General features: G+C 42.8%; 2 protein-coding genes across 8 annotated transcripts; both read right to left on the bottom strand.

The window, feature by feature from the left end:
* Window positions 1-75: 75 nt before the first annotated feature.
* LOC134059447 (uncharacterized) lies at window positions 76-9,836 on the bottom strand. 7 transcript variants are annotated; one of them, XM_062515849.1, is made up of 10 exons: window positions 9,331-9,836; window positions 8,027-8,183; window positions 6,758-6,824; window positions 6,399-6,594; window positions 6,055-6,250; window positions 5,174-5,457; window positions 4,320-4,493; window positions 3,361-3,654; window positions 1,491-1,772; window positions 76-995 (listed from the first exon to the last, which is right to left on the bottom strand). In XM_062515849.1, exons 2-10 carry the CDS (start codon window positions 8,079-8,081, stop codon window positions 303-305), a joined length of 2,241 nt encoding a protein of 746 aa, XP_062371833.1. In that variant the 5' UTR covers window positions 8,082-8,183; window positions 9,331-9,836; the 3' UTR covers window positions 76-302. The 7 variants fall into 7 exon arrangements, with proteins under 7 accessions (XP_062371833.1, XP_062371835.1, XP_062371836.1 ...); XM_062515851.1 differs by having other exon boundaries at window positions 3,367-3,654; XM_062515852.1 differs by having other exon boundaries at window positions 5,174-5,436.
* Window positions 9,837-12,003: 2,167 nt separating this feature from the next.
* LOC134059446 (uncharacterized) lies at window positions 12,004-20,246 on the bottom strand. Its single transcript, XM_062515846.1, has 9 exons — window positions 20,152-20,246; window positions 17,429-18,688; window positions 16,941-17,198; window positions 15,810-16,073; window positions 15,231-15,491; window positions 13,937-14,200; window positions 13,458-13,724; window positions 13,187-13,281; window positions 12,004-13,006 (listed from the first exon to the last, which is right to left on the bottom strand). Exons 1-9 carry the CDS (start codon window positions 20,180-20,182, stop codon window positions 12,938-12,940), a joined length of 2,769 nt encoding a protein of 922 aa, XP_062371830.1. The 5' UTR covers window positions 20,183-20,246; the 3' UTR covers window positions 12,004-12,937.
* Window positions 20,247-20,630: the final 384 nt, after the last annotated feature.

Raw genomic sequence — 20,630 nt, 5'->3', positions numbered from 1 at the left:
TATATAATTTTAATATACGATATATAATGTAATATAAGATATCATTTCTCCATTTAAATGAACACCAGAGTAAAGTATCAGAAAAGGCCATCTTTATTATGAAAAGACTCAACAAATACAAACTTCTTGACCTAAAAATAAAAAATAAATAAAAAATCAGGCTTACTGTACAGTCAGTAGAAAAATAAAGAAACGATATCAAAATATTTCCAGAGGTAAAAGAAATGTCAGGGTTTTTCACAGTCGCTCTCGGTCACTGCTCCTCCGTCACTCTTCCTGAATGACGGCCGTAAGTCCCGCCTCTACCTCAGTCCCATTGGATTGCTCTGCAGACAGGCCAGGTAACAACACACCTCCCAGGCCCTGTCTATCTGGTCGACTATATTCGGGGTCGGGACATGAACCATCCGCAAGAAGCGGAAATTGTGCACTTTATTCGTCAGCGATTGGACACTCAGGACCTGCAGGCACGGCGTGCCGTTGTCGGGCACGGGCAAGAACCCTCTCTTGTCGCCCACCAGGTACGGCGGCAGAGCGGGCATGGCGTCTGGCTCGGGGCCCTCGGGTTCGGCGGCCCAGTCCTCCCAGTCCTCCAGCCGGGTGGCACTGCAGAACCCCAGGTGACCTTCGGGGGAGGCCACCACGCAGCCCCGCTGGGGACACAGATACCGGTACGGCCGGTGGCACGGCTTTGACGACGATGACCGCTTGGACACCGCAGCGGGAGCCTTGCCCGCCTTGCCAGCCCTGTCAGCCCTGTCAGCCTTGTCAGCCCTGCGCAACTTGCTGGTCTTGCGGGACCCACGACCCTTGAGGGGTTCACGAGGCTCGGAGGGCTGCTTTTCGGCTTGCGCCAAAGCCTTGCGGTCACGAGACATGGCGTCGAAGAGGAGGTCGGTGCACTCGAGCACGGCCAACTCTTGGCCAGCGCCCAGGTGGAGCGAGTGTTGCGGCTGGAACCGGGAGATGTAATGGTGGCTACCACGCACAGGGACCTGAGGAAAGAGAAAAAAAAGAGGGGAAAAAAAAGAGAGAGGGAGAGAGAGAGAGAGAGAGAGAGAATGTAATCCCAACACCGCTGTGAACCCACCTGTTGCAGATCTAATCTCAAATGTAATTCAAACACTGCGGTGAACCCCCTGTTGCAGATGTAATCTCAAATGTAATCCAAACACTGCTGTGAACCCCCCTGTTGCAGATGTAATCTCAAATGTAACCCCAACACTGCTGTGAACCCCCCCTGTTGCAGATGTAATCTCAAATGTAACCCCAACACTGCTGTGAACCCCCCTGTTGCAGATGTAATCTCAAATGTAACCCCATCACTGCTGTGAACCCCCCTGTTGCAGATGTAATCTCAAATGTAACCCCAACACTGCTGTGAACCCCCCTGTTGCAGATGTAATCTCAAATGTAACCCCAACACTGCTGTGAACCCCCCTGTTGCAGATGTAATCTCAAATGTAACCCCAACACTGCTGTGAACCCACCTGTTGCAGGCGCCGCTGCATGAGACCCATTATGTCTGCCCAGACTCGGCCGGCGGTGCTGTGTATCACGTGGAAGCGGAAGGCCGAGTCCTGCACCAGCAAGCCCAGGCGTAGGCGCACCAGCACCAGCAGCAGCTCGTCCACAAGGGGCAGCACATGCATGGACGACTGCCGTAGTTGGGCCTTGAGATTCATGCGCACGGACTCCGCCGTGGCCTCTTCCTCCTCCTCCTCCTCTTGGAAGAGTGCTGAGTAATCGTCCTGCGTGGGTGGTGTGGACTCCTGCAAAAGTAAATAGAGTCAACTTAACAGGTAACTGTAAAACACAAATTCATTCTTTCATAGAAAAAAATTAACACTGTAAACACTTTTGTGGGGAGACAAGCAGTGGCATATGAGCTACATAGTTCCGGTCTAGGTCTACTTCAACCTACTTTTAGCATATGAACTGAAATTAACTTTCTATTCCTGCTACTACAGTACCTGCCACTGTCTCACACAAACGCCCCTTTTTACCGAGGCAAAGGGAGACACCTTGAGGATTTCCCATGAAACTGTCAAGTTACAATCTCAATAAAGTTAGCGGAAATTACAAATGGCTGATCAAGCCGACAAATTACAGGTAGTCACAAACATATTAGAACAGAATAGGTCTGTATTGTCATTGTCACAGGTACAACAAAATTTAAAATGTATATTCAACCTTGTATATATTATATGTTATGTTACCTAAACCTACATGAAAAATAATGGATGTAAAGAAAGGGAAAAAAGGTCCTCCAATGATGGGGAGGACTATAAATTATACCTTTTATATATTCTAAATAATAATTATAATAGTTATGATTATTATTATAAAAATAATAGACATAATATGACATTGCCCATACAGTAATTTCCCGCTTATAAGCCACATTGGCTCTCATTTATGAAACGTGCATACGACCAAAAACAGGCATACAACAGGCGTACGCCTGTTTCCACGCAAAGTATGGCATTTAACAATGTGAACGTGATCGGTGCTATACGCTCAAATCTCACGTCTAATCTGAACTCGAGTACGCAAGTTTTTCAGGCGGCATAGCACCGTGCAGTAGTAAATTGGCAGTGGATTAGAAAGTTGATGCACCTTCATGTCGTAAATTCTAGGGGCGAGGCCATTAAAACGAGGGGTGTGATAGTGTGATATTTAAATCACGCTTGTTTCCAGCCACCACATTTATCAACACACATTTATTCTTACGCTGGAATTGGAGTGATACGAAAGTTTGATGAATCATACGTGAGCCCCGTCGTAAGATGATTTCTGCGCTCAGATGTACGCTAGTTTCTACACTCGGTTGATAAATGAGGGCCAGTGTGTATAAGCCGCAGGACAGTGTTTCATGCAAGTTAAATGAAACAAAACCATATTAACACCATATTAAAGGAATAGTTCGGAAACCTGTATGGTAGTGGCGGATTGATATTGAGGAACTAGTCCCTCAAACTGTAATAAATCATTGAGTTGCAAGGTTAGTTTTATTTCTAAAATTATTCTATCAACGTTTTAATTGACTTGTCTCGGGTGTGCGGTGGAGTGAGTAAGACTGTTGTTGATGTCAGACTGATGTTACCGTAGAAATGCGTTAACTCAGAACCAGCGTTAGCAAAGGGGGAACCTGCAACTGAAGGAAGGGGTTAGACGCGATAAAAACGGTCTCCACCGACCTATATCACCTCGGTAAAGTTGGAAATGAGGTCCTATGTCCAAAATTCCGAACTATTCTTTAACTGCCCCCCCTGTATTAACCTCATAGCTGAAGAAATTTGGCAAAATCAATGTATAAGCCGCGGCTAATAGTCGGGAAATTACAGGGTAATTCCACACCCTTGCCTGGTCAATCCCATCCGTGTGCGGCGGTCCATTCTCCCTCTCCCTCTCCTGGGTCTCATCTTCCTCATCGTCCTTCCTCTCCTCCTCCTCCTCTCCCTCCGTGGCCATGCCGACAGAGCTCTGCACTAGCAGGGTGCTGTCCCCGCTCTGCAGGAAGGCCACGAAGGCCTGAAAGCGGGCGTAGGACTCGAAGCCCGTGAAGAAGCGCACCCACTTGGCGGGGCCGCGACTCAGCATGCGGGCAGAGAGGGCGCCGTAGGAAGGCTTGGGTCGAGGAGGAACGGGCTTCTGGAATTCGGATCGGGATGGGGAAGAGGTGGGTAGGAGAGACGAGGAAGGGGACAGGGGGCATCCGTAAATAAAGCTAGATGCACAGAGATCTGAGAAACGTCATATGTATGCTCCACATGCTATGACTTGCAGCAACATAGCAAAGTCTTATCAATGCTCCCACTCAAATTAACAAAACAAAACAAATCAAATCTACCTAATCAAAAGTTTCAAACACGTCAACTATTAGGAAGAGATAATAAAACTCAAAGTCATTTTTATCTACTTTATCTATAGAAAATGTGTATGCCTTTCACCAGCCAAAAAAGGACCTGGCGTCACCTTAAAAGGAGTCAAAAAGTTAATCCAAATCGCTATTCGACTCTGCAATCTTCAAATCAAGTACGAGAGTGATTTTAGTCGTCTACAGTATGGTATGCTTTGTTTTAACAAGTCTGCAAAATGGGTCATGGCCGCCTTTAATAGCGGCATCTGCACTGACTTGTTAACCTTTAAAAGTGTGGGTTTTAAACATTCCAACACAAGATTCCATTCCGCAACAATTCAAGGTTCTAAAATTCTATGTACAATTCAATGAACCCAGATATTCTTTAGAATGTTAATTTTCCAACATTCCTAACACACCGGTGTGACGGTACATAGTCTTGAGGTCCCAGCCGTACCTGGTTCTGCTGGCTGCTGAGGAAGAGGATGGTGTTGTGGCTGGACTCCAGCTGTACTCTGGCCTCCTTCAGCTCCTCCTGCAGGAGGTGCGTCTTGTCTCGCTCCTGCAGGAGCTGCACGTCCAGGGAGGAGATCTTGGCCTCCAAGTCGTTGTGGCGCTCCTCCAACCTCGCCTGACGGAGAGAGAGATAGAGAGAAAGTGGACACGGGGGACAGCACAGGGGTCAACAATCAGACCCCTCTGATAGAAAAAGAAGCAGCAAGACAGCTTTCGTGAAAGGCCCTGTATTTTACACTCTACTTGATCACCTTCTCTGACTTCAGAAAGCAAAAGAGAAAGAATGGAGGGACAAAGAGGAGAGCGAGTGAGTGATAGAGGGATGAATATAGTAGAGAGACCGGTCTTCACCACTGTCAGTTCATAATAGCACTTTCACTAGTTTGCCCATTGGCTTGCTTATTAGACTGTGAGTGCAGAGAATAGCAAGTTTGGCTTGGTAGCTGGCCATGGTCCTGGGATGCCAATAGCGGGGATCACATGTGAGTGATGTTCGTTGACACCCCCTATGGATGAGGGGTATATATGATGAGTTAATAGTGAAATGGAGGCGCAGGGGAGTAGGTGCGAGGCTTTGCAACACTGCGTGACATAATGGCCAGTAAGGAGGAGTTTATTCCCTACAAACGAAGGCGGGGTCAGTGATGACTTGTCAATCAACCCTGTGGCGTCCTCCCGAACTTTGCTTAGAAAACATAATTTTGTAATTAAATCACGACTCAAAAAAGTCCAGCTACACCACCTGACTAAGTGGACGAGCATAACGACATCAAACCCTCTGAAGCTTCTGTTCACCTTGTTCTCCTGCAGCTGCTGCTCCTTGGCCTCCAGGCTTTTGCGCAGGAACAGGACGTTGTCCTCATCGCGCTGCTTGTTCTTGGTCAAGCCGTGGACCAGAGCGGCGAGTTGGGCCGGGTCCGAGGGGAGGGACAAGCCGCTGTGGTCATTCTGCAGCCCCCGGCTGACCCGCTGGTGCTTCTGAATCTTGGCCACAGTGCCGCTGACCAGCTCCAGTAGCTCTGCTGCCAGCGCCTGATCCATCAGACAAGTGCGAGAGTCTGGAAGATCCGGAATGATTCCTAAATTCCATTACAATTCTTGAATTTGAACTGAATTTGAATTGAGGTCAAAAAGATAATCTAGAATAACAATTTGAATTTGAATCAAAGGACGTAGAATTTATAAACAGCATTTATATTAGGTAACTTCTAACAGTAACCAATTACATTTCCAAAGTAACCTTGCCAACACTGAATGCATGTGTGATTCAAGACATTCCTTTTGTTGTGTGAATTGGCATGAATTGGCATGAATTGAGTTCCACTCCCTGTCATTCCAATTCCACTTTCTGTGGGGCGGAACCAATTCAATGCAAATTTCAAATGAGGAATTGCCACTGACACACGAGGAAGAGGAAGAGGAAGAGGAAGAGGAAGAGGAAGAAGAAGAAGAAGAAGAAGAAGAAGAAGAAGAAGAAGAAGAAGAAGAAGAAGAAGAAGAAGAAGAAGAAGAAGAAGAAGAAGAAGAAGAAGAAGAAGAAGAAGAAGAAGAAGAAGACAGTAAGAGAAGGACTGAGGAAGGGGATAATTGTGGCACCACCAAAGGTAAATAAGAGCCAAATCCACCTTGCCAATTCAACCCCATTTCCACAGTACAAATTTCATGGGGAGATTCACCTGCAACGTCTTCTGCATCCTCTGCATTTTGGTTCTTGTCACTGCACCGCTTTCTTTTTCGTGGTCTTTTTGATCTGACTACTACATCTGAAACGTTCTTGGACACATCAGGTTTCCTCTTTCTCTGGGTCAAGTTAGATTTCCTCTTCAGTGCATTAGACTTCCTCTCCTTTCCTTGACATCTGTTAGACTTCTTCTGTGAAGAAATTAATCGGAGTGAAGGAGAAGATTATCTAAACACTTCCATTACTGTAGATCACAAAGGAATTCCAACTCTGAGTTAAACAGCAAAGCGCAAATGCATGCAATGGCAGACAAGGGACATAGTAGGACCAAGATCCCACCTTATTGACGTCGAAGCGAGTCTGTGTTGCATCATCTCTCAGTGGAATGGTTTGGCCTACGTGGTCCAACGTGTCTGGGGTGAAGTTCTTGCTACACTGGACACCATTGGAGGAGGAGCTCCACAGCGGGTGGTCTGAGATCCGTCCGCCCAGGACCACACGCCACTGAATCCTCTTCGCCGTGTCCTTTGAGGTCCTGCAGGTCAGTAGGACACAGAGAGTGTCAACAGAGGTTCATCAAACTGCTAACCCTTATACAGGGAGTCAGGCTTGTGAAAAATTCAGAATCGAAAAGAAGAATGGCTCCTAAATTTGGATTCAATTCTAATTGTAGAATTACAATATTGGAAGGTAAATACCTCATTAGTCGCTGCTGAATGCCACTGCCATGAGTCTGTGCATCCTCCATGTTGGAGAGGTCATGGCCTGTTAGTAAACAAACACAATGTTTTTTTTTTGTTTTTTTTAAATAAAGGCTTTCACATCACAAAATCAACAGCAACTGATTTTCTTTTGAACCAGTTTTCCTGACATTTGTGCTGTTAAAATGGAGCACAAAACTGATTACTTCAGTAACGGAGGGTGGACCTAATCGGTACTAGGGAAAAATATAAACCTTCTGTCACATCCTCAAGGATATGAGACGCCGACCTACTGTACGAACAGGTGATCTAAGACACTAACAAACAACATTGATGTGAAGTGTAAATTATTCACCCAGAACTTCAGCTTTTGTGAGTTTCTCAAAATCAGTTTCTCACAGTTTACTTAAAAGAAAGGTTTTGGACAACTCACTCGTGGCAAGTAGGCGGCAAGCAGAAAAACCAAGTGAGTTGTTCCTTTCTAGACCTTTCTATTAGTAAACACTGTGGACACAAACAATGTTCTCAATGCTCGAGTTCATGTGTATAGAGACACTCAAAGTGTCATGTTGTGTCGAGCCATCTTAGTGTTTTAAGAATAGCGATTTTGACGCGATCTTGTATGTAGTGCCCCTACCATTCCCATTCAAAACACCATTTGACCCGAAAACACGGACAAGCTTAAAAGTGGCACTCCAGGCTTAAAACTCTTCACATAAAGTCTTTCTGAATTCTCAATGGACAAAATGAATGGGAAATGTACTTCCAGAACCAGAGTTAGCCTGGCATAGCCCTCCGTAAGCTTCCGCTCAATTTTCATTTCCCTTCACCATTACGTCTGGGTCTGATCCCATTGAACTCGATTTCTCAGGATGCATTCCGACCGGACCAATCAGCGAACGGGGGGGATGGGAGGAGGCAGGTGTTAACGATGACGTCGAGCATATGCACGTTGTAGTCTCTATAGCTGTCACGACCAAACGTTAGCGATTGGGTAAAATCAGGCCCAATCGTTTCAAACTTCAACTGAGTTGAAATCGATTCTGAATGGAGTAGGTCCAGACGATATTCTGTACGATATTAGTACGAGGGTTAAGTATGACCAGGCTAAGGGTTCCTGGGAGAAGTGGGTGGTCACTGTTGAGCTCACACTTCAGGGCCCTGGTCCCTTTCCCACCAGGCGGTTTCTTTCAGCACACCCACGCTCACGCAACTCGCATTCCATCACTGATCTCTAGTGAGTGGGCTCGCAAACCTCAGTTCTACCTGATGCTGGTGCTGCATCTCTTTGAGGGCCGTCACCCACTGGAGTCTCATCCATCGCTGGTGTGCTCTCTGTCCCTCGCCGTTTTATTTTTGCCTGGTCTTGGTCTTACTATGACCCAAATGCATAGATGCTGGGTCTGGACATGTCATGGTTTACCTGGGAACACAATCAATCAAATAGGGTTAATAGCACACTGATTGGGGATAGTCCCATGATTCATGTCACCAAGTTTCATGTTGGCACTTTGAACCCTCTAGCGCCACCAACAGGCCAAAGTTGGACGTGCTTTTGACCCGTTGCTCCGATTTGTAAAAAATCAGGTATCGCTGGAATCCTTGGACCAAGCGGAGTTCAACGCATCCTATAACGTCAATTTCCAACATGATGGATTTTTCGCCATTTTGGATTTCATCAAAAACACTTCAAAGATTTGCAATGAAGCCGCCAAACAGTAAGTGAGCTCATATCTCAGTAACCCTTGCATGTATCAAAATCAATCTTGATAGGCCTACATGGGTGTCTGATTCGTCTTTTTTTTACTCCTCCCTTCCTTCCTCGGTCCTCGTTCCCACTGATAAAGAATGGGCAGCAACAAGTCTATCCAGTGTATAGATCAGTGGGAATGAGCCTGGCGGACCGAGCATCGAGGAGAGAGGTTGAGAGGCACCATAGACTCATGACCCCATCAGGAGAACGCTCAAGACATTTGGTGACCTTTGACCTCCAGGTAGCTGCTCAATATTATTATAGTTCTTTGACAGCCTATTTTAACTGAGGATATGTTCATCAAACAACTCCTGTGGTCATGCTCACGTGTTAGCGATCATAGTGTTTACAACAATACAAACAGTCAAATAGGCAAGGCAGACTGTTTGTGTCTTGTATTGTATCAGGAGTGGACGAATCTGCAAGCAGATTTCTACCAATGGCAACATCTGTAGAAATGTCAGCAATCCATCTGCAGTCAGTCAGACATGTAACACTGTATCTCCCAAAGATGGGCAAAGATGGCTTTTTGTAGGCGAACTTCAAATGTGCCATATAAAAGAACAGTATATGAAATGCCTCCTCTTCTGCAACTCTCGAGTTTCATCTACAGTCAATACGGTAAAACTGACTACTTTATTATCCCCAACATGCCTCCCAAGAACAGTACCCAAAATAAAACAGTAATAAGGCAGAACTATAATTGTGCGTTCAAGTTAACTTCATGCAAGCCTCGGGGTGTTTGTGTGTCTAGATGACAGAACTATAGAAACAGAACAGAGGATGCAAAACGTAACGTACACTTTGATTAACTTACCAGAATGAAAATACAAGGACCACACTCGGTGTCGGAATCTTGTTGAATGTAATTCGCTAGTCTTGTCTTGACTGACAACAAGTCATTCGACCACACGTGGTTTTCAACCTGTCTTCCTTAGTTTTAGCGCCTTAGTTTTAGCGCCAAACAGGGAAACGGTAAAAAGTTAACTCATGGACTTTTCTAGTTCCACGCATGATTCCCACGATGATTCTACGAGCATCAGCGAAGCCCAGCTGTACTGTCCTTCCTCAGCTATGCGCACAACACCTACCTACCACAGTCTGAACTACCAGCGTTACGCTATCCGGCAAAATATTTTTTGGTCAGCGCTATCTACCGATTTACGGCTCTAAAGGTCTGAACCTGGGCTTTTTCTGCAGCACTGACTTCACTACCGCCATCGGAGGTGTATGCGCGCGCGTGTGTGTGTGTGCTATGAGAGAGTGCAGAGTAGACAGCCAGGGAGAGTGGGCCTACATCTGTAGCGTTAATGAACTACAAGACTGGAGGCTGACCGCTAAACCAAAGTAGCCTACTTCACACAGACAGTAATGACTTCAGACCAAGGGGGCAGGCATATTCCCGGAAGTAGAAACACGAAATGAGCTGGTGATCAACACTCTGCTAACTCCCTTGGACGGCCATAGATTTCAGATTTTTTTGCGATCCCATAACTTCATGTAACATGTGCCCTTTGTCTCCCTTATAGCTTCTGTGTATTCTATATAGGGTATCGAAGGCAAAATTAATTCACTTCTTCCCCGTATATTACGTTGGTTTCCCGTAAAGAAGTACTTTAGCATGTCTGTTGTAGGGAAGCTAACGTTCGCCCGTAATGTTTGGATAAGAAGCTGAGTGAGCCTGCACGAAAACCATGACGGAGAGTCATTCGCAAGATCAGTGAAAATGCGTGTAGCCTACGGTAACCTACTGTTTGATATGGTAAAGCATTACCTAAAGGCAAGTACACATAATACTAATATTAAAAAACGAACGTTAACAATTTCAGAGGTTTTCGATCTATCAGACGAGTTACAGCAGGCTAACGTCACGAACTGAGTACGAGTCTGCGCAGTACGACGGAAATTTTGTTTCAGCCCCCTTCCATTGAGAACAACGGAGTCTGTTTGTCCATTTCTTTTAGGTCTATGCTTCAGACTACCAAATAGAGAATGGCTAGACCATAGACAGTAAAAGCTAGACGGGCGCTGCTATCAAAATAGCTAGTTTCCAATATGGCGAATCTACCAGAAGGCACTGCGGTGTGGCGACACAGAACCTGTCATCCCAAAGAGTTCATCCTTTTTTTTTTACTTTTTACTTTTTTTTTTTTTTTAACTTTTTTTTACACATGTGAGTGGGCCATTTAGGAGTGTTAATAATTCTGTATAAAAGATGCAGTCTGATACCTAGGAATATTCACTAAAGACCAGCAAAGAAAAATGTAACCACATTTGAATCATCTTATAGAAAAAGAAACAAAAAGAAGAAGAAAGTAAAACATTAGGCTATACAGGCTCTGAAGATGAAGTCAATAAGAGATAGAATTCTAATAAGGCAGAGGGTTTATTATCTAGACTGACTTATGCAGCACTTGCGCTGCGCAAGTTTCTTGCAGAAATCGAGAAATAATCCTCAACTTTGTCTGGAAAACACGATCCCATCACTTAAAAAAACTACTTATAACATAAAGATAATGGTGGTACTGGTAGATTGTAGCCTACTACTCTATAGCACTTAGCCTACATTACTAAACTTAAATGGTTGAGAAAGTTTTTCCACACAGTCCAACTTATATCTGGAATATCATACCTTTCCATATCGTATAAAAACTGGGTGGCTTAAACTTTCCCTTTATGTGTAATTTTGATATCGATAAAATTCCTGTCAAAATGTATTAATTTCATCGTCAGGCCGATCCTCTCATGGTGCCTCATCTACAAACATAAGTTCTCTCCTCACAAATAATAATACTTGGAACAATAAGGATAACCTTTCAAGTGTTAATCTCCTTTTCTTAGAACAGTGGTTCAACAACAACATTATTTGGGTAGGTCAATTATTCAATAGGGATGGCCTTCTCTTATGATTACATTCCTTTCTGAATACAATGTCATAAGGCCAGGTGACTTTGCTAAAGTATTTGGAGCCATTTCATCTGGTGTGTTATTTAGAGCTCAACCAAGAGTTAGTATGTGAACAAATGATCTTGCTCTCTCCAACACACAATGCAGTGGGCTGAGCATGTTTATCCAATGAACTCGGTGTCAGAAGACTATGAGCGCTCTACTCGAGAAATGTGGCTGTTGTTCTGTCTGCAGCATCGTGTTGTAATAAATGTGTGGATAGGCTGGGATGAAGGAGGGTTTGGGTTCTTCCTAATGACTACTGAACTGATAAGGTTAAGGAAGTGTCTCATTTAAACTAATACATACAATTTACCCATCTAAGTCTTATATTGTAAAGAGATACAAATGAGATATTTATATGAACTGTAGCCTTTGTCACACTCATCTGAAAAGCTCTGCACATATGTATGTCTTGGCACACCTGACTGGCACACATTTTTATGTTTATATTTAATAAATTATTGGTGAAAACTTTGCATTGTTTTGGAAAGATACTGTTTGGCGTGTCTGACGTTTAAACCAAAGAACACACACACATACATACAGTAAAAAATGTATTTATGCTCTTAGCTAAATTTCACATTCATAAATGTAAGTTTACAGGTAAGCCCTGTTTTATAAGGACAAGCTTATACAGTACATGAATCAGGTTAAATTCTTTCATAACCCTAAAGTAGTAAGAACTGTACAGGTCTGCACTTTTTGGATTGATATGCATTGTGATGTCTTGTTGTAGCCTTCCCCTGGTGTCTAAGTCGTGTACATGTTCAATATTTGTATGTTGAGTTTTTCTTCACATGGTACCATTGCGACTCTTAAGTTGTAATTTGTATGTTTAAAAAAAACAAAAACAAAAAACAGGCTCATTCAATTTGATGCAGAAACTTTCATATTTTAGATTCATTAACACATAAAGGTTTTTTTTTATTTTTTTTTTAAATCTTGATTACATTTCACAGCTCATGGAAATAAAAAATCCAGTAGGGACTATCTCAAAATATTAGAATAAAGAGTTTACAATAGACATAAATGTTGACTAAACCATCTGAAACGTGGTCTGACTAATCTGCCAGATTCTACACAATACCCCCTTCACAAATATGAAACATTTATACTTCAAATATTTCTACTGGTATAGCCAAGCCTACTCTCCATGGTGAGATAGGCCTGTACATGCAAAAACATAAAATGCTAAAATGCATTGCTGCCACTGAAGGAGAGTATCAAAGGTAATATATGAAATAGCAATATAGAAATAACATGGCCATATAGTCTATTTACATCCATGAAGGTTAGCAATGTAAAAATGAGATACATGAGGAAAATGGGTTGTCTGTGTAGGCCTACAATCAATGTCATACAGTCGCTGAATTAATGTGTAGATGAAGGCAAAACGTTAAAGAGATCATAAATCTTTTGTTATGTGTGTGCATCATTTCTGTAATATCCAATCATACTGTAGAAGCCCAATACATTCAAGTTAATTTTTTCCAATCAAGCTCAAAGAAAACTCCATCCAGCGTTTCCCTGAATTTATCGGACAGCTGTAAGAACAAAATCACATAGTATTGATCAGTTTGTTGTTGCTTCACCCCAGCACTTCTTTTTATATTATTTACAATAGAGTCATCTCTTGTGTCTGTTCATATCTGTTCGCAATGTTTTTGCATGTCTAAAACTAGAACAGCAACAAGCTGTGCCTCCGGTTCGCTCATGCCACTCACCTTCTTTAAAAGGCCCTTCTGGTCTGTCTCTGTACAACCCAGAGGCTCACTGGAACTGCACAGCATCGTGAGAGTGATGTTTCTCTTATCTGGGACTGAAAGTAAGAAAAGAAAGTAAACAAGTATCGGGTATATAAAGCAGAATAAAAGGAGGTTATGCAAAATCCAAAGACAGCCAAATATTGTGTTAAATAATAAAATATAAACTTTAAATAATTGTGTAGCCCTACGTATTTGTGATTGTTGTGCAAATAACCACAAAACCAATTACTTGTCTTGGCTGTTACGTTTATCTCTTTACTGTTCTGGTTTCCAGCAAAAACACTAACTCCACAGTAATATGTTGTTCCACGCCTTAATCCACCCATTAAGTAATGGGTGACATTAACTCGGTCTTCCTTAACAGTGTTCCAAAACTTGGACTTGCAGACCACATCGTATTCTATTGTCACAGCTTCAGAATTCTTCGGAACATCCCATTGCAGTTTGATGAACGTATTGCTTGGGAAACTCTTGAGATTCCTTGGTTCTTCTGGCACTGCAATAGAGAACACAACAGCTAGTCACAGCAATGCAAAATATACTCTTCAATGTGAATATTTTGGTATTGGTTGTACAAATGAATTCAGTCTGAAAAAAAAACATTTTGAAATTGTTGCAAAGAAAAAAACAAGCAAAAATGTTTAAGATGTGCAAGAAAGATATTCCAGTAAATATCAAGATATGCACTGCATATGGCATTACACTTACGGGTATAGGTGATGTTGCGTTGAATTTTGCTTGTTAAGTTTCCAACTCCAAGCACTATGACTTCTACCTTGTATTTGGCCCCTGCCTTCAGTTCATCAAATAGAAAGGTAGAATTAGGTGTACTTGCCCGTTTAACCATTTTGTTATTAGGATCGTACAGTGTCAAATCAAAATTCTTATAGCCTCCTTTTGTTGGGTTTGTCCATTTAACAGTCATGGTAGTTGCGGTTGTTTCCGTTACCAGGTTAACAACTGTGCTGGGCTCTACAAATATATGGGGAAAGAAAGAGAGACACACACATTTTTAAAAAGGTTCCCATAATTTCATGCCTCAATCAGCAGGGCAAATTCAATGACTACGAAAAGCAGCATGGCTTTATTCATTCAGACATCATCCCTTAATTCCACTACAAAGATATGGGGCTAAAATTAAAATGATTTGGTAAATCCAAATTAGAGCCAATTTGTGCACACTATTAGGTACCAGATCACAGGAGACAGAATATTGGACATACAGAATAATATACAGACCTAGAATGTGACGTTACATTTGAACTGAACTGCTTGCCAATCTGACAGAGATCGATATCCCTCTATGTCATCTTTGCGACACACCTCTTTAAGCAGACAGGAACTGTTTGAATTTTGCCTCAATAGATGCATTATGTCTCTCTATCTTGTCAGTAATGACGGATCTTTGGTTAAATCTTTGGTAAGACCCTTCATCACTATTGCTTTAATCCTCTCTGGTTAAATCTCTTCCATTCTTATATGGTTGCTTGCTTCACTTGAGCTTACACAGCGCCCCATGCTTTCTACAATCATAAGGTAAGTTACTGGGTAAATCTGATAGCAGCTTATTCTGGCCCTGATGTGGCACTGATCTGGCTCAGATCATCAGTGCATCCAAGCCAGCACTGGCTATCAGCCTTGAAGGGGTTTACACTTAAACGTGTGGCACAGTCAAGGAGAATGGCATGAATATAAAAGTAATAAATGAATTTCCCCTTGGGGATCAATAAAGTATCTATCTATCTATCTATCTAAATGTGACGAAATTAACGTGCATGATTATTAGTAGCTTTTGCGATTAGGTAATTGAGTTGGTTCATATTGCGATTGAGATATATTGTGATCATCCAATCCAGCGTTCGCTATCAGACTTGAAGAGGTTTAGAGTGGTTAACTGAGGACATTGTTAGTTACACAGAGAGAAGAGAGAGAGAGAAAGATTGACTGTGAAGAATTCATTAATTCTTCATCTTGATTTTTCATTCACTGAAAAGTGCCTTACTTGTGTAGCTTTGAATGGTGACAGGGTCTCCCTCCAAGGATTTGTTGACTCGTGCCCACACAGTAATACTGAACGCACTGCCAGGCACAAGTTTTCTGGCAGTGTAATTTAAATGGGAGGTAGTCTCATTATAGAAGATGACAGATTCATTGTTTACAAGGACACGGTAGTTATCGACATTTCCCTCTGGATGTTCCCAAACCACTGTGAAGGTATTGACTTCAGGCTCCTGATTTTGTAGTTGCTTCACTATGCTTGGTTCTATGTGGAAAAAAAAATGTTGCAAAACACGTTCATATCACTCAGAGACAGTGACTATCATTAGTGTCCACAATAAGTCTCAAAGATAGCCAGCACCATCTTGACTATTTCCATGTGCCTATGTGGTATCCTCTGAGGTGAGCGTGACCAGTCATGTTAGCGGACAACACACAAGGTCATATAAATCCCTGTTCTTTATGCTCATTCCCATTTATCTGCTGATTCATTCTACCCTTCTAAAAGGGAGGTCCAGCCTTGTTTCCTGGACGGAGACTTAGTCACTCTGAGAGAAGCAGAAAATAGGAAAGCTGCACTTACTAGTGAAGAAACTTTGATTAAAGCGTACACCGTCTATGGACGCGTCATTCACCTCGGCACTGACTTCAACAGTATATTCCCCGCCTGCTACAAGGTGTTCGACAGTGTAGTTGCTGCTGGTGACATTTGTACAGTTAACTGATTTGGATGCGTCATACACACAAAGCCGGTAGAAGTCGATTCCACCTTCGGGTGGACTCCAAGTTAAGTTGACAGAATTCACTTGAATATCTGAAATTCTGAGGTTCTGAATCTGGTTTGGCTCTGAGAGAGACACACAGAATCAAACACGTTAGTACACATTACACAGCTGTGCATGTAGCATCACAAAGGCAACATATAGTAGAAAATCCATTTAGGCAAGAAATACTGTGTGTTGGTGGCAGTGTTGGGTAGGTTACTTTAGAAATGTAATGTGTTACAGTTACAAGTTACCCTGTCTAAATTGTAATAGTAGTGTAATTATTTGAATTACTTTGTCTGAGTAACGTAACTAATTACTTTTGATTACTTTTTGATTACTTTTCCGATTTTTTAATGATATATATAGTCCCCAAATCCATGCGAAGATTTCGGCCTTGGTCTACAGGCTGCCGAGCAGTTCTATACAAGCGCACAAGGCAGCAAGGGCATTCAATTCATGAATTAGCATCACATTTTTTGTGAGGATAATATAATGATAATCATAACACGTTCACAGGCAGGCATGTAGGCCTACGCTGATGGCACTGTAGACATGATAGAGCATATCAGAAGGTCCCGTATCAAGCTATGGCTGTGGAGGGAAACAGTTCTTTTTACATACAATATTCTTTGCCAGGTTTAGCTGACAATATTGAGATGTAATTCAAATTGTAATTTTGAAAAATTTCAAAAGTACCTGTAATTGAATTACACATTTTTCTACAGTAACTGTAATATATTACTGTTACATTTATTTTGTAATTAAATTACGTAACTCAATTACATGTAATGCGTTACTCCCCAACACTGGTTGGTGGTAATATACACTTTTGGTACAGGTTACAATCACAGTTTGAACTCTCTTTAACTCCTCGAGGTGTTGACAGCTCTCATGTTGCTCACAACTTAACAGCTATCAGTGTCAATCAAATAAGAACTTCCACTTACGGCTGTAGAAGTGGTGTGTTTGGGCATTAAGATCCCTGTCACATTTGATTGGAAAGACATAGACCGTGTAGTTTGTACCAGAGGTCAAGTTAGTCAACTCTGTGGTCAGTCCTGTGGTTAGCAGTTCCTGAGTCCAATTAGCACTTTTACTTTTCACCTCCACCCTGTAGCCAGAGATTTCACCAGGTGCCTCCACCCATTCCACTTTCGCCCCGTCGTATGTGATGTTATGCACCTTTACCTTCCCATAGAAACGATCTGCATACAGAGAGATGAGCAAGAGAGATTAGTGGAAAAGTCTGTGGCAGAGAGCCAATCATCTGATCCTCACATCAAGATAAATATGCTAAACATGTTTTCTTTTTTTTTTGAGGGGGGGGGGGGGGGGCATAGCAAAACTACATACTGCATGCTTCGGAAACATTACAATTAGAAGAAGATTGATATGGGACTGCACATTTATATAAGACAAATATAAATGCACTTACCATCATAACAAATGTAAGGTAAGACTTCAGAACAAGCCCTTTCCCACCACAACCCAAAACTCAGCAATACCAAACATGCATCCTCAACAAACGTATTAAGGTCTTCCTCACGGCTGTCTGTTAAATCAGGACAAGGGGCAATGGTAGGAGGTGGAATAGTACTAGGGGGAGCGACACTAGTCGAAATAGTGCTTGGAACTGAAGTAGTGGTTGCCGCACTAGTACTCGGAGCCCCGGTTGTGATGGTCTCAGTACGTCTTGTGTTGTTATTAGTGTTTGAGTTTGTCACATTTGGATCGGGCGTCGTAACGGTGGTGTCTGACATGTCTGACATGGTGGTGTCCGAAGGACTAGTGGCATCCGAAGGACTAGTGGCATCTGAAGGAATAGTGGCATCCGAAGGACTAGTGGCATCTGAAGGAATAGTGGCATCCGAAGGAATAGTGGCATCCGAAGGAATAGTGACATCTGAAGGAATAGTGACATTCGGAGGACTAGTGGCATTCAGAGGAATAGTGACATTCGGAGGACTAGTGGCATTCCAGGATGTCTGATATAAACTCGGTGTCGTGAGAGACCTGGCCAGAGCATCCTTTGCTTCTGGATCGTCTATACATTTAAGGAGTTTGTCCAGCTGAGGACACGTGGAGGTCTGATTTGTCATTCCGAATGTGGAATTGCTGTCCACTGTGGAATTCCCATACACTGTAGAATTAGGCGTACTATCCACTGTGGACATCCCATCTGTTGTGGAATACGTGGAATAGCTGGGTGTAGAAGTAGTTGGAATGAAATCAGTGTTAGGCTCACACTTGATCGGTTCCTGTTTGGGTTTTGGAACAGGACGACCTGGATACCAGTTCTGGATGGTCACAGGATCACCATTGGACCAGCGGGACCACGGAAGCTTATCAAAGAAGCTGAACCACGTGGAGTTGACGTCAATGGTGCCATCGGTGTCATTGGTGCCATTGAACTGGACCCATGGAGGCGTGCCACCGAACCACTGGGACTCCGGGCGCTGGGTGCCGTTTGTGGTGTTGGACATCGACGCCACGGTTTCGTTGAGCAGCCGCCGCAAACCCACCCACCAGGCAGCAGCTGAGCTGCGGTTGTCCATTTTCTCCAGCAGGTGGTGTGCGTCTTCGACCGTGATAGTGGCCAACTCCCTGTAGCACACCTTGCAGTGCTGGCGAGCGGATTCCCAGGTGGAGGCATTGGGCTGCAAGAAATACTCACGCTCTGCCCTGGCCAGAGAAACTAGTAGGGACGAAAAGCAAGGTTAGACAACTCAAAGTCGTGTTAGGCAAGATGTGTCCATGTAAACTGAAAGAAAATGAAAACAATAAATAATCATTCATTTTTAGGTGTAGCCTGGTACTAAAGAAATGATGAAGCACCATTGGACACCATCTATCTAGCGATAAATTACAGGAACGTCTGTCTGTGTGTCTGTCATTTGCAGGTGTCTTGCTATGGACATCAGTAAGAACCACACATCAGCTTTTGCACTCTACTGTAGCCACTTCCCCTCTCACAGCACAGGACCAGACAGAGAGGTTAAATAGGGTGCCTCTCATTTGGTCTTTTATACACCCTCCCTTCCTTCCTTGATCCTTGTCCTCACTGATCTAGATAAAGAATGATAAACAATGACCTTGATAATTGAAGGCATTAAGATATAGGCCTAGTTAAAAAATGTAAAAATGTTCTTCCAAAGAAAACAGCAATAGAAACTGTCAACCCAAGTTGCACAACATCTATCGATATAAAACTCATCTTTTCAAATGTGCTGTCCTTTGAGGAAATGGTCCAATGCATGCAAATAGGACTTCATGGCATATTACACATTTTGCATGAGTGTTTCTAAGATATTCCAGGAAGAAATTCCAGGAAGATGATTTACATGAACAACACACACCTCACTTTGCTGCCTTAAGAGGAACTCTCACACCTCACAGTGACAGTTAAATCGTCAGTTGGAACATTCAAAGCGGCAAAATGGCAAATCCTTTAACTGCTGATGATTAGCTTGGCTAAATTCTATCCTTAGGTGCCTCTCATGTAAAGTTTATACGTCCTCCCTCGCTCCTCGGGCCTCGATCCTCACTCATCTACATAAAGAATGATGGGGCGGCTACAACGATAGTCTATCCCTTCGTTTATCTTTCTTTATGTAGATCAGTGAGGATCGAGGCCCGAGGAGCGAGGGAGGATGCATAAACTTTACATGAGAGCCCTTGAGTAGGCTAACATTAGGCTACAACCCTAGCATGGCACACCGAGAACAGGATTACTCAACAATCATGTCACAGCAGCTTTTCATCTAGGCTTACAGAAAGTTAGAAAGTCTCAAATTTAAAAAGGGTTGGTCATCAAGCAACCTGTTTGCTCTTGTCTGAAAGTCCAGAGTTGCGACTATCCTCTCTGATATCATGATAGAGATTGGCTCTCTTTATTTCAAATTTTAGGAATATATAATAGGATTATTAATTGGATTGACTGGATTAATGATTATTGTAACCATACACTACATGCAATCATACTGTATGTCAAAAACAAATGCTTCAATGTCATGATTTCATTGACTAAATGTTAAAGTGAAGCTACACAACATAAAATTCAGCACATACAAAAAAAGAGAAAAAAAGAAAACAAGCATCCCACTTTCAGTAGCTAATCCAAATAGTGAGATAAAACTATGAACAGGGAAACTCACTTACCCAGTAGACACACCAAAAACACAATCCACATTCTGCTTCTCCTATCTGGTTACATATAAGACGCGAAGGTGCATAATCAATGGTCAGAAACAACTACTTATCCTGCTTGCTTTGGGTCATGTTATCAGTGGTCTGCATTTGCATAGAGCACACCTAACACAGCCAATTCGAGGATTTCATTGGTGTAGAAAGGCAAATGAAAACAGCGCTAAACAAATGCTTCAGAAAGGACCAGTGACCGCCTATGTTGCAGGGGAAAGGGATGTCTTTGCTTGATTTAGGTTAATTTATGTTTTGGACAACCTTTAGCCAGTCTCTGCTCAATTCCTGAGGCTAAGCAGGTGTGGGTTTGGTCAGTACTTGGATGGGAGACCTCCTGCACTCTTACAAAAAAAAAGAGAGAGAGAGAATTCTTGGTGTGCCATATATGAAGCATGTAAGAGAACCATTTTGGTTCTAGCACCTTTTTTTCTGAGAGT

This window comes from Sardina pilchardus, chromosome 16 (assembly GCF_963854185.1).
Source record: "Sardina pilchardus chromosome 16, fSarPil1.1, whole genome shotgun sequence".
Classification (NCBI taxonomy): Eukaryota; Metazoa; Chordata; class Actinopteri; order Clupeiformes; family Clupeidae; genus Sardina; species Sardina pilchardus.
Note: the sequence above shows the minus strand (reverse complement) of the source record. Positions and strands in the feature narration are given on the sequence as shown.